Source organism: Palaemon carinicauda, chromosome 1, assembly GCF_036898095.1.
Source record: "Palaemon carinicauda isolate YSFRI2023 chromosome 1, ASM3689809v2, whole genome shotgun sequence".
Lineage (NCBI taxonomy): Eukaryota > Metazoa > Arthropoda > Malacostraca > Decapoda > Palaemonidae > Palaemon > Palaemon carinicauda.
This window is the reverse complement of record NC_090725.1, coordinates 132,247,178-132,259,969: the sequence shown is the minus strand read 5'-3', so window position 1 is coordinate 132,259,969 and position 12,792 is coordinate 132,247,178. Positions and strand designations below refer to the sequence as shown.

The 12,792-nt window shown below is 38.0% G+C and overlaps 1 protein-coding gene across 3 annotated transcripts in view; it reads right to left on the bottom strand.

Annotated features, from left to right (window-relative positions):
* mRRF2 (mitochondrial ribosome recycling factor 2) overlaps window positions 1–12,792 on the bottom strand; it is a 464,036-nt gene that overhangs the window by 321,735 nt on the left and 129,509 nt on the right. For all 3 annotated transcript variants that reach the window (XM_068384901.1, XM_068384905.1, XM_068384907.1), the window contains exon 3: window positions 3,941–4,047. In XM_068384901.1, the coding sequence (XP_068241002.1) occupies window positions 3,941–4,047 (107 nt within the window). The remainder of the gene's footprint in view (window positions 1–3,940; window positions 4,048–12,792) is intronic.

Here is a 12,792-nt window from a genome sequence, read left to right as displayed (position 1 = left end):
GTTAGAACCATGAATCAGATTGGGAAGTTACAGTAAGTGGAAAGTGAATTTATGAAATATAGTTTGGATATCTTGACCCTAAGTGAAACACGATGTAAGAGGTTTGGTAAGAAAACTTCAGACCAAGACAATATATATATCTACTCAGGAAGCTCAGATGGAGTTGGAAGAGAAGGGGTAAGAATGATGATGATACCAAGAGCAGAATAGGCATTGACCGAGTGGAGAGCTGTAAATAGTAGAATGTTATTAGCAAAGTTCAAATCAAAGCAGTGCAATATGAGTATCATAGTTTGCTATGCCCCAACAAATGATTCCCCTGAAAAAGGAAAGATGAATACTATGAAGAACTGCAGCGTGTAATAGATGAGATCATAGAGAGAGATATGAAAATTGTGATTGGCGACTTCAATGCAAAGGTTGGAAGAAATAATCAAGGGATAGAGAATGTGATGGGTGTCGAGGGTCTTGGCGAAGTTGCAAATGAAAATGGAGCATATTTCATAAGTTTCTGTTCAGCAAACAATCTGGTCATTGGAGGTACTCTTTTTTTAACACAAAAACATTCACAGGTATACATGGACTTCACCATGTAGCAATTACAAAAATCAAATAGATCACATTGAATTTATAAAAAAAGGAGGAGGACTCTGAGAAATGTAAGAAGCTATAGAGGTGCAGATAATGGTGGGGATTACCAGCTCCTCATTGCCACACTGAAATCAAAATTGAAAGCACCTAAGAGAAAGATAGATAGAATTTCTATGTCTGATACAACTAAGCTTTTAGAAGAAGAGCACAGAGAAACATTTGCAATTGAATGTAGGAATCGATTTGCAGTCTTAGAGACTTTAAGAGATGAAGAGCAGACAATTAATGAAGAATTGTGTGATATAAAGAACATATATCAGTCAGTTGGTAGTGAAGTCTTGGGACACGCAGTTACAAGGAGAAAGCCATGGATATCAAATGTTTCTTGAGATGCTATAAAAAGGAGACGAAGACAAAAATTGATTGTTGAAAGTTTTTGAGGAAGTAATGAAAATTACAAGGTAGAGCAAAATAAGTATTCCAATATTGATAGTGAGGTCAAAAGACAAGCCAGGTATGACTGGAGAGAATATTTAAACAGTAAAGCAGGTGAGGCTGACAAACCTATGAATTCAGGAACTGGCGATGGTGTAAGAATTACTCATAGAATTATTAGTGAAATCTCGACTGGGGCAAAAAAGAACAAGCATATACCCATCAAAAAGAGAGAGGCCTCTGTTATAGCAACAGAGGATGAAGAAAAACAATGTTAGATGGAACACTTAAGTGAGGTTATGAAGAGGAGACATGATGGGAATAATTTGATTGATATACCTGAAGATAGTGAAGAACTTAATGCGCCCATGAATGAATTCAGTGTGTTTGAAGTCGAAGCTATCCTCAAAACACTAAAGAGATGGAAAGCTCCAGGATAAGATAAAATAGCTGCCGAGATGATACTGGCCGAAAATGAAGTGACTCCCAGACTACTTAAAAGATTATTTTGTAGAATGTGGCATGAAGAGGCAAAACCTGATGAATAAGAGTTAGGAGTGTTGGTGAAAATAGCAAAAAAAAAAAAAAGGAGACCTGACTAATTGCAATAATTACAGAGGCATAAACTTTCGTCAGTTGTTATGAAAATATAAAGTATGCTTATTCTAAAGAGACTAGAGAAAAAGATTGATGAAAAGTTGAGATACGAACAAGCAGGATTTAGAAAAGGTTGAAGTTGCACTGACCAATTTTCATTTTGAGACATGTTGTACAGCTATTAGTAAAATATAGAAATCCCCTTTTGATGGCATTTGTGGACTATGAAAAAGCCTTTGATAGTGTGCACCATCCAATTTTGTGGAGAGCCTTGCGTTATTATGGAATTCCTCATAAATATGTAAATTCGATTAAGTCTGCTCATGAGCATAGCAAGTGCAAAGTTAATGTTAAGGGGGCCGGCCGGCTAATACCGATTTTTAATGACAGGCCTTAGACATCCATACCACTTCATAAGATGACTTGGGTTATCTCCAAACTGCATAGGATTTTTGCCTCTGACCTTCGGTTTTGCGACGCCAGGGTAATTTATCCTGAAAATTAGTGTTTTTGAAATTCTATCTCATCCCTTGATAATTATTACTAAGATCTGGGATTACTACCCTATATAGACCTGATCTAGACTTCCAATAATATGAAGTTTTTTTCTTTTTTCCAAAAGTAATTTTTTTTGCCAGATATGAATTTTTTCATTGTGGTAAAAAAAAATTTAAACCCTAAAAATCAGGGGAAAAAATTAAGAAAAAATGTGAAAATAATTGGAAAAAAGGCTTCATTTCATTGTTTTATAATGTATTTCTAGGTTATATACCAAATTTCAATGCTATATCTTTTAAAATAAGGGAGACTATTGAATTTGAAGGTCAATGAGTATAGTTTTGAGATATGGGCATTCAAAGTTTTTCTTTATATTTGTACAAAGACAATATTAATAAATCATGATTATTATGAATTTTATGTTCGTTTTAGGTAATAAGAAAACAAAGTCATTCATCTTAATATAATCATAAATGAAGATCCTTCTGCTCAATATCTTGCTTCTTTTGGCTCCTGTGAGGCAAGGTTTCCGCTCCTCTATCCACAACACTCTCTCTCTCTCTCTGCACTACCAATACTACCCTCTTCTGAACTCTTGATAGAGGGAATTTTCTTCTTCCTTATGTTAGCAAGATGTTGAAATTGTCTTTTCCTCTTTGAAAGGAAAAAATTCTTGCCGAAAACGAGAAAAACAAACGTAAAAATGAGTGAATGTCAGAGGTCAAATTCAGGCATGTACTCTCTCTCAGTTTTGTGGTAGAACTGAAGGCCGAAGGGTGTAATACATTCGTCTGAGACTCGTGAAGTTATACAGATGTCATTGTTCACAATTTCTTTTACACTAAAATGTAATAGCTATCAAAATTTACGATAATAGAAGAAATACTGCATTTTCTTGTGGGGAACAATGTATATGGTTTATTGAGTTACTTTTACTAATTATCCTGTAACTATGAAAGGAGGAGGAATTTTGACAAAATATTTTGTATATGCATTCTCCATTGCCACACAAAGCTCAGCGAATTTTTTCAGGATTTTGTGTTTTTCTTTCTATACCCCCATATATTGGCATTACGGCCAGCCCCCTTAATGGAGTCTTATCAAATTAATTTCCAGTGAACAACGGAGTACTCAAGGGGAATGTGTTGTCACCTATGTTGTTTATTCTCAAGGTCAAGGTCGAGCAAAAGGTTGAGAAATAAGCTGTCATGGCAGAGGTCTCCACTCTACTGAGTATCTCCAGTTATTATCATTATTAGCTAAGCTACAACCCTAGTTGGAAAAGCAAGATGCTATATGCCCAAGGGCTCCAACAGGGAAAAATAGCCCAGTGAGGAAAGAAAAGGAAAAAAATAAACTATATGAAAAGAAATAAAAAATTAAAATGACATATTTTCATAAGAGTAACAACATTAAAACAATAAAATATTTTAAGAACAATAAGAACATTAAAACAGGTTTTTCATATATAAACTATAAAGAAAGACTTATGTCAGCATGTTCCATATAATGAACCTGAATTCGAGGTCTCCCTTATACACACTGAGTCTGTGTTTTGCATGGTAATACACAATGTTTCTTTGGTATTTATGTCATATTGGATTCTCTATTCTAGCTTCCAAACTATTCTCTTTACTTGTAAAATCAAGAAGCACAGTACATATTAGAGTACATATCATATAGGTGTAGGAATAAATTCCTATAAATGCCAAAAACACAGCAATGAGTAATCTTCCTGCCAATGCAAGTATAATTACTTTTTGGAAGTTAAATGACAATATTACAAAGATAAAAGCTTGATTAGAAATTGACAAATTACCTGCATCGATATGTGCCATAATGCCAATATTGCGAATCTTATGAAGGTGCTCCAAGTCATCTTTCACGGGTGAACCTAGTTGACTGGTATCTGCATTTAATGGTGGCCTGCAAAATGATGTTCAGGTATACAGGAGTAATGTAAAGGAAAAATTGTCATTGTATACTGTACTCATTTTAAAGAGAAATAAACTAAAATAAAAAAATTTTTGAATAATTGTAATTTGCCATTTTCCTATCTATACAAACCTAAATCCTTTATTAAGAATATGATTTCAGCAAGCTGGTACTAGGCTGATAAAATTCATAATGAGGTGGTGGTAGTTACTGCCGTGTATTGGGTGAGCCCCACCCAACCAAATGGCCAATGAACTCCCACTTTGATCTTTAACCTAGGACTTGCGAGGTGGTTGAGGCAGGATGTGTAACTTACAGGATTCAGCAGTATAAGATCTTTCAAGTTATTAAAATTATTACTGAAATATTCGCATCACGTTTCGCAGTATGAAAATTTCTTAAGCAAAGGCTTTCGTATTCGCTGTATATAACTAAACAACAGCTATGAAATGAGGCTGAAAACATACAAAGGCTATCTTATCAGAGAACAAATACTAATACCTAGATAATGCTAAATGCTTATCCCTAACTTTGAGAGAGCAGTCCGTCTGGGGTTCCAAAAGATAATCGGTCAGCTCGTTTAAGAGTTTACAACTATGAAAAATTATAAACCTCTTCTCTGCCTCCAAATGAATTCTAATAATAACAATAATTTTAAGTTTTAATAATATTAATTATTTTTATTACATCTATTAAATTTATTATTGAAACTACTGACAGTATTAAATCATTAATACATTTTAATAAAAAATATTATGATTATGGAAATTATTAAAACTAAATAATAATCATTATTCTAATCTTTTTAAAATGATTAAGATTAAAAAAACTTCCAAGAGTTCCAGTAATAATCATCAAGATAATTAAAATTAATTTTGGAATTATCTTTATCATTGGAATGATTAAATTTTACCTTTTTAATATTACTTCAAGGATAAAATCCATGTGCAAAAAGCTTCCACAACATAATTTTAATAATAATAATAATAATAATAATAATAATAATAATTATAATAACAATAATAATAATAATTATTATTATGATAATAATAATGTTTATTTCTCAATAATTTCAAAATTATTAAAAATACTATTATTGTAGAATTTAAAATTAGATTAAAATTACAGTATATATGAAATTAAAATTATTAAAATTCTAGAGATTATTATCATCATTATAATTATCAAATGGCTAGTAATAATATGTAAACAGACACGAATCGCGTCCTCTATTTCCATTATTGAACTAGCCAATTATAAAATTTGGGGTAGTTTAGTTGCCAAACTAGGTACTGGACGAATTCTTTAACAAGGGAAAATCTGGACAGAGAATCGTTGTTTTACACTTGATCTTGAAGCCTGGAGCAGGGCGGTTCTCTTTTCGAGATAGCCAATAATAATTTAGAATAAGACTGCGCCCTCCAATTGAATAACTTGGAGTAAGTAAATGTATTGATTGATCCATTCCATTTGTAATTTACTGGTCAAATTCAAATTTGTTATTTCTGTTTTGATTAGTTTTGTTGTAATATACGTATTATTGTTTTTTGTAAGTCGTAATATAAGTGTAATTTAATTTTAATTTAGGTCTGTTGACATTTTCTCTGTAAAAAGTAGGATAAAAATGTTATTGTAATTATTTCATTTTCAGAATGAAATGTCTGTAACGACTTCAACGTCGTGACGTTACATGCCTCGTTCATATGGTTGGTTGAGGTGTCAATGCTCTTTATTCTGATTGGGCAGGTGCAAGCCCCTGCAGTTGCGCTACATAATAATTATCATAATTCCTAAATCATCTTAATGATTCTAATAATTTCAAATATTTAATAGTAAAATTGTCAATATTGTTAAAACTATTTTTTATTAAGGATATAAAATTATCAAAATTACAAAAATTATCATTATCATTATTGAAATTAGCATGTTAGATTTAAGTCATTGTAAAGAAGGAAGGAAGCCAGTAATATTTTATTATCATTCTTCTTCTTATCATTATTATTATTATTATTATTATTATTATTATTATTATCAAAATCAATAATAATAATCATAGAAATTTCAATTACCTTAGTAAAATTATTATTACTATTTTTATCATTATTACTATTATTATTATTATTATTATTATCATGCATTATTATTATTATTATTATTATTATTATTATTATTATTATTATTATTATTATTATTATTACCTTTCTATTCGGCTTACTATGATCTTTGTAAGCATTTTATATATTACTGGGAGTAAACTTATGTGTTAATAATTTTTCAGGTGTTTTGTGTCTTCCATTTTGTGAATTAGTATAATGATAAAGTTTTTCCAAAGCTGAAGGTATAGAGCATCCTTGCAGACATCCAGTTTGAATTTCAGCGAGTTTTACTACAATGAAATCTCCCCCATCTATTACTTTACTTGTTACTTGTTTTGGGTTTAAATCCAACCCTCCACTGAAGTCGAGTGAACTACTTCTCGGGCGGGTCCATATCAATCATCTAACGAAACATTTTCATTATAACTTGTACAATTCTTTGATTGTAGCGTCTTCCAAATCATATGATCTTGTGAAAAGTAATATCTTCAGTTTCTTCTTAATTTCTTCTTTAGGTCCTTCATTTCAGTTGGCAGTTTATTATAATGTCTAGGCGCACAGTAGCTAAAAGCCCTTTCACCAAATTTACAATTTGTTCTTGGTTCAGATAGCCTATGTTTGTCACTCATGTGTCTTATGTTAACATTTGTTTCTCGTTCTAGTTTGTTCAGGCATTCTTTTAGATATTTTGGTTCATTTTGGTTCAATATCTTAAACGTTAGTAAAAGTAGCTTGTATTCAATTCTCGCTTTTACTGGCAGCTAGTGTAATTTAATTAGTGCAGGGGTAACTCTTTCCATATTGTGTAGTCCTTTTACTAATCTAGCGGCTCTGTTTTGTACTCTCTGAATTTTCCTCAGCTGATAATTTGGTAAGCCATAGAACAGTGAGTTGCAGTAATCAATTCTTGAAAATATATGGTGATTAATGAGTATGGCCATAGATTTTTCATCTAAGTATTTACTAATAAATGCTAGGTTTCTAATATGATAGTTACAATTTCTTACCATATCATTTATATGTTCATTCATTGTCAGTCTATCATCCATGATTACTCCAAGATTTCTGACAGATTTCTTTAGGTCAATGATCGATTGACCTATTTCAATTCTTTGGAAGCATTCGATTCTTTTTATATCTTTTTTTTATTTCCAAAAATAATACATTCACTTTTATCTTCATTGAGCTTGAGCTTTTTTGTTAACATCCAAGCCTTAATGTCATTCATTATTTCATGTATCTTTCTTTTAGCTTCATCAACTGATTCTATTGGGAAATAGAATTGTGTATCATCAGCGTATATTTTAAACTTAACTCTGTGAGTTTCAAGTATATTTGCCAGTTCAATCGTGTAAATTTCAAACATTATGATGCTGGAAATGATTAACTTAACGATTTTCACTTTTAACTTGCCACTAATGTTAAATTTCAACGGAGCAATTCTTCAGCACGTCCTCACTCCACAATGGTTTACTCAAGAATTAAATCAATTGTTATGCCATCTCCTGCTGCTTTGAACACAATTTCTATTACTTTTCCCTTTAAATCTTTTTTTTTCAAATTCAATAATAGTTCTCCAGTATATTCTCATATAGTCACTTAAAATTCACCGCTATTTTTATCAATTTTCTTCAGGTTGACAAATTCATCAACCAAAAAAAGTGACCTCTCTCGGCTAATGGCACAGGAAGATTAATTATTTTGTAGGCTACTTTGGCCAACAACCCCTTGAAAAGGCCTTGTACTCTCGGTAGCCATTGCCAAAGCCCCTGACTTTGTGAGTTCTGGTTCTAGCTGGCTCCTCGAGTCTCTCAGTAGTTAAGGCGTATGTTCTACAGCTCATCTAGCGAAACCAGAAACAGACTGTGATCATAGACATCTTTTTCTTGGGCCTGCCAGTACTAATGAAAAAGACTCTGACACTCAGAACTGAGGTGTCAGGACCCTTTCAGATACCACCCCCATTGCACTACTTTTGATCACCACCTGACTCCTTCTGAAAAGAGGGGATTGAGAAACCGAAAAACTTCTCCTGAAAAGAGAGGATTAAGAAATCGAATTTGGGGACATAGACCACTGGTCTCTGGGTTTTGGTCTCGAATCCAGCCCAAAACTGATGGAGACCTTCATCCACCACTTTGTGCAAGAGTGAATAACTTGCCACCTTTCTTTGTCGATACTAGAGCTAACAGAAGGGCAGACTTAAGAGTCAAAACTCTGTCTGGTGGCTTTCTCAAAAACTCAAACAGAAATGCATAACAGCCTTGAGGGTGATAGTCACATCCCTACACGGGAACCAAAGAATCTGTAGAGTATCAGCCTGTTCCTTACAAGCCTAAACAACTCTCAGGAAGCCAAGAGGTCTGAACCCTTCAGTAGGGAAGTCAAACTTGAGGTCGATCTATTGCCTTTGACAGCCGTAACTGAGAGGAGCTTCTCATGGCAAAGGAAGAGGAAGTCTGCAATGAGTGCATAACTGGCTCCATTGAGAGGACTATCTCTTCTACAACACAAATTGCGGAAGACAGCGCTCTTAGCCTGGTAAAGCAACTGTAAATGAACTCCACCGACATCTATACATCTGCCCCGTGTCTTGTGAAGCCTTTCACTCAGAGATGCTGGATAATCTCCACCAATGAAGAGTTTAGGACTCCATAGCTTGGAGGTATGTATGCTGGTGCAGCTGACTGTGAAGAATGGACCACATGGGCAGCTCTCTCAGGAATTCTACCATAAGAGCAAGAAAACCACGATACCACTTGGCCTAAGGTTATCTGGAAGCCACCTATATCATTCTGAGTCCTATCGTAATCAACTCTGATGATTACCGGCAGGATCAGGTCAAAGGTGGAAATGTCTAGGCATTCAGGTGACCCCCTGTTCCACCATGTAGAAAACAGGTACAACCCTGGGGAGCCCTCGAAGACTAAAAGCATTCTGGTCCCAGAGAATGTAGATACCATTCTGCTCCTAGAGGATGTAGATACCATTCTGCTCCCAGAGGATGTAGATACCATTCTGCTCCCAGAGGATGTAGATACCATTATGCTCCTAAAACCTGCCCCTGGCAGCTGAGAATGTCTGCTGGTACTTTCCTACTGTTCGGAAAGTATCCTACTAACTGTTCCACAGTGTGAAACACCACCCACAAGTTAATCCAGTTCATGCACCTACATAACCCACTACAGTATTGTTATCACACAATCAATTTTTGTAATGCTTGCAATCCTTAAAAGGCTGCTTGCATCTACAGGACAGTGCAGAGTAGATGCCTTTCTTCTTCAATCCACACCTCCTAAACAACCAGGTCAATTAGATGTGCACAAAACACCTCTTTCCACACATCCAAGAACAGTTGCAAGTGTGGCGGCTGAGAGTCGAGTGAAACTCCCTGGTGATGTTGACCTCATCAAGTCACCAGGCCAGGCTGAGAAGACATTGCCAGCACCAAGCTGGTAGCACAGCCTCCTTCAGTGTGATGATGCGCTTATCCTATAAACGACTCTTGCTGTTGTCATTGCTATCAGCATGGCCAGGTACTTCAACCTCTGCTTGGGTATAAGATTCGACTTCTCGTACAATTATACCATCCCCATATCGAGAAAAAATATAAAATCCTACTTGATTCTAATGCAACTGGATCAACCAAATGATACCTTACTAGAGGTATCCCTCGTGAATGGGCCCAAGCGGCTCCCAAGGTGACATCCATGTGAAAACACAAGAAGCCATGCACAACTGAAGCACAGAGTATTGAATTGGTACCCCAACCATACAAGGAGAAGTGGAGGTACTTTTGAGAGGACTGATGAACAGTCAGAACTAGGAACAGGGGGCCCACAGTCCTGGAAGGATAGTAAGTACACATCTTGAAGGGCACTTCCTACCCCAGACTCGCCCCCATGTCTCTACCACATAGCCCAGAGACAAGACAGGCAACCTTTTACTAACGGCAACGGGCAAGTAGGAAACGCCGGCATCCATATTTCAGATCCCCTCCCCTATTCCCAACATCACCCTTCTTAAAAGGAGCAGGGCAGGGAGCTCAGTCAGGCTGTGCATATACAGGCTCTGTCAGATAAGAGCAGACCGTATGTTTGGCAGGCCCAAAAGGTTCAGCCGCTGTCCCCTTCAAAAGACAGGGGCCCTTGAAGGAGACAGTATAGTGGACTAGGATTCCAGCAAAGCAGTTTTCAGTGAATACCTCTGCCTGCCCATGATTCTCTGGTAGGAGTGACTTGGCACTCACCGATGATTTTCGTAACACCAAAGCCCCCTCTTGGGTAATTGTTGCCTGAAGGACAAGGAAGGCGCAAACCCAACAGTTAAAGAATTTTGTACTTCTCAAAAGAGTTCAAAGTTAACAATCTCGTCGACTTTGTGAAGTACATGACAGCTCATAACACGTTTGATAAGATTCAACATGGAGGGAACAAGGCCGAACATCCAAAGTTTCTGCCTCTGCTGCCTTGACCTGCTGGATTAGGTGATATTCAGACCTGTAGATTGGATCATCTTCCCTGTCCAGGGCTAGGCCCATGAGATCCAGTCACGGCAATTCCAACGTTCCAAAGAACTGATCTACGACTGAAGTCCCCAATAGACGGGGCCACAGTTCCCTCCTAAGGCCATAGCACTCACGAATGAAGGAAAGGATCTTCACCACAGGACTCTCTAACTCAGGTTGTCCGCAGTCCTCAAGACATCCTACCCCCAGGATACCTTATCCATCGCTCATGCCAAATGTGAGGCAGCATGCTCCTGAGACTCTCCTCCCGGTACACGAGTCTGACAGATCTGTAGCAAGGACAACACAGGGAACATAATCAGGAGCTGATGTAGGGCCATACAGGCCAACAGTAACGGGAGGAGAATTCCTGTCACAGGACCCAGCATATGTGGGAGAAGCACCAGGTGCTTGTTCTACTGTGGGTCGAGCCACAGAAACAACCAAGGCCCCATGCTCCGCACCACAGGAGACAAGCGCTCTGCTCTACATTCTCTGCATACCAAAGTACACAAGCACTCAAGTATGGCCTTGAAAGGTGCCATCCCATCTAACCAGTTGAGGGGCTCGAACATAGAAGGCGCGAAGGTCCAGTGCCCTGGAAGGAAAAGAGATGGAGATTACTGCACCTACCCCATCAACCTCAAAGCATAAAGTATACAGGGCTGTGCACATCTGTCCCGTTTGGCCAATGGGGTGCCTGGCCTAGGGTAACTGGAACACCAGGTCCCGGCCATGGCACAGAGAGGGGACCCCATGTCCCAGCATGGTCCTTGGGCCATGGCACTGGGCTGGGACCACTGGACCAATGGCCCTGGATCCATGCAACAGGACTGGGACTTGGTTCCAACCCATACGGGGCTGAGAATCACATGGGTGCCGTCCATTTCCCTCGAAAGAGAGGTGGCCTCATAGGGAGCCTTATCAATGCGACTACGGCTGTCCATCCTGGATTTTTTGGTCTCCTCATCTTGGAAATTGCAGAGCAGTCGAGGCCTGTACAATCACTGACAATAACTCTCCCCAGATGGTAAAACCACAATGGTTGCTCCAACAGGACACACACCACTGGGGCCCACTGTCACAAGGGGAGGGGAAGGCACTCACAAAGCCCAGTGATGCAGCAACTTGTGGGGCCAGAGGCACAACCACTGACACTGAGGGAGGGCAACAACCCTAGATCCCCTGCCACATGGGTCAGGGCAATTATTACAGGGGAAGTAGTGGGGATCATCGGGACTGAGAAAGAATCAGGGAACTCCATGAAAAGGGTTATCACTTACCTTAGCCAACCATGCCTTTCTCCCCCAGCAGGGGTTCTGGCTCCCGACACTAACACCTCACCAGCTATGCCGGGAGCTATCAAATTTAATCACCTGTCTTCTAATACTAAGAGGGGACCCTAACACTAGGGATTCCCCACGCATTCACCACTGGGAACACTTGAGTTACATGTAAATACAAGGGGTACCGAAGAGAAAATGCCTCAGCTACCATCTCCCTCACATAATAGGAGGCCTACCTGAAAGACCTAAGGTAGCCACAACTTCTTTAGGTCAACTCATTGACAGCAAAATGCACGACAGCCATGGGTGAGTAGTTCTAGCTTCTGAAGGAGTGGCAAACATTAAGAGGTTCCCATGCAAGTGAACCTAAAACCTGCTGATGTAAATATGAAGACTCCAGATCCCTGTAAGCTACTCCCCTAAGACCAATCCAGGATTGTATACACAGGGGCGACAGCAGCAGACATATCCCCAAGGAGACAAAAGCAGCAAAAGAAAAAGCAAGAGTTTTCCTAGACGTAATCCAGTTTAACTCCCATGAACACTTTGCTCGCTTCATCCCCTCAGGGCGAAGGCCCGTTACAGCATCGGAGGCCGCGACTTAAACTCAGAACATGCGGATGCTTGCTAACAATCATGGCCCCCAAGCAGAGAGAGAGTGTGTATCTTCAACTGGTTAGACCAACCAACTACAATCCATCCCTCTCCTAGCAATGAGCTTCTTGTGTCCATTCCACAATGAACAACCAGCATTAAGTAACATCAACTAAATCTTTCCCTTTGTATTTCCTATTCAAACCTCACTAAAGTGTTCCATCTAACGTTGCCTTTTTTCATCCTCACTTGT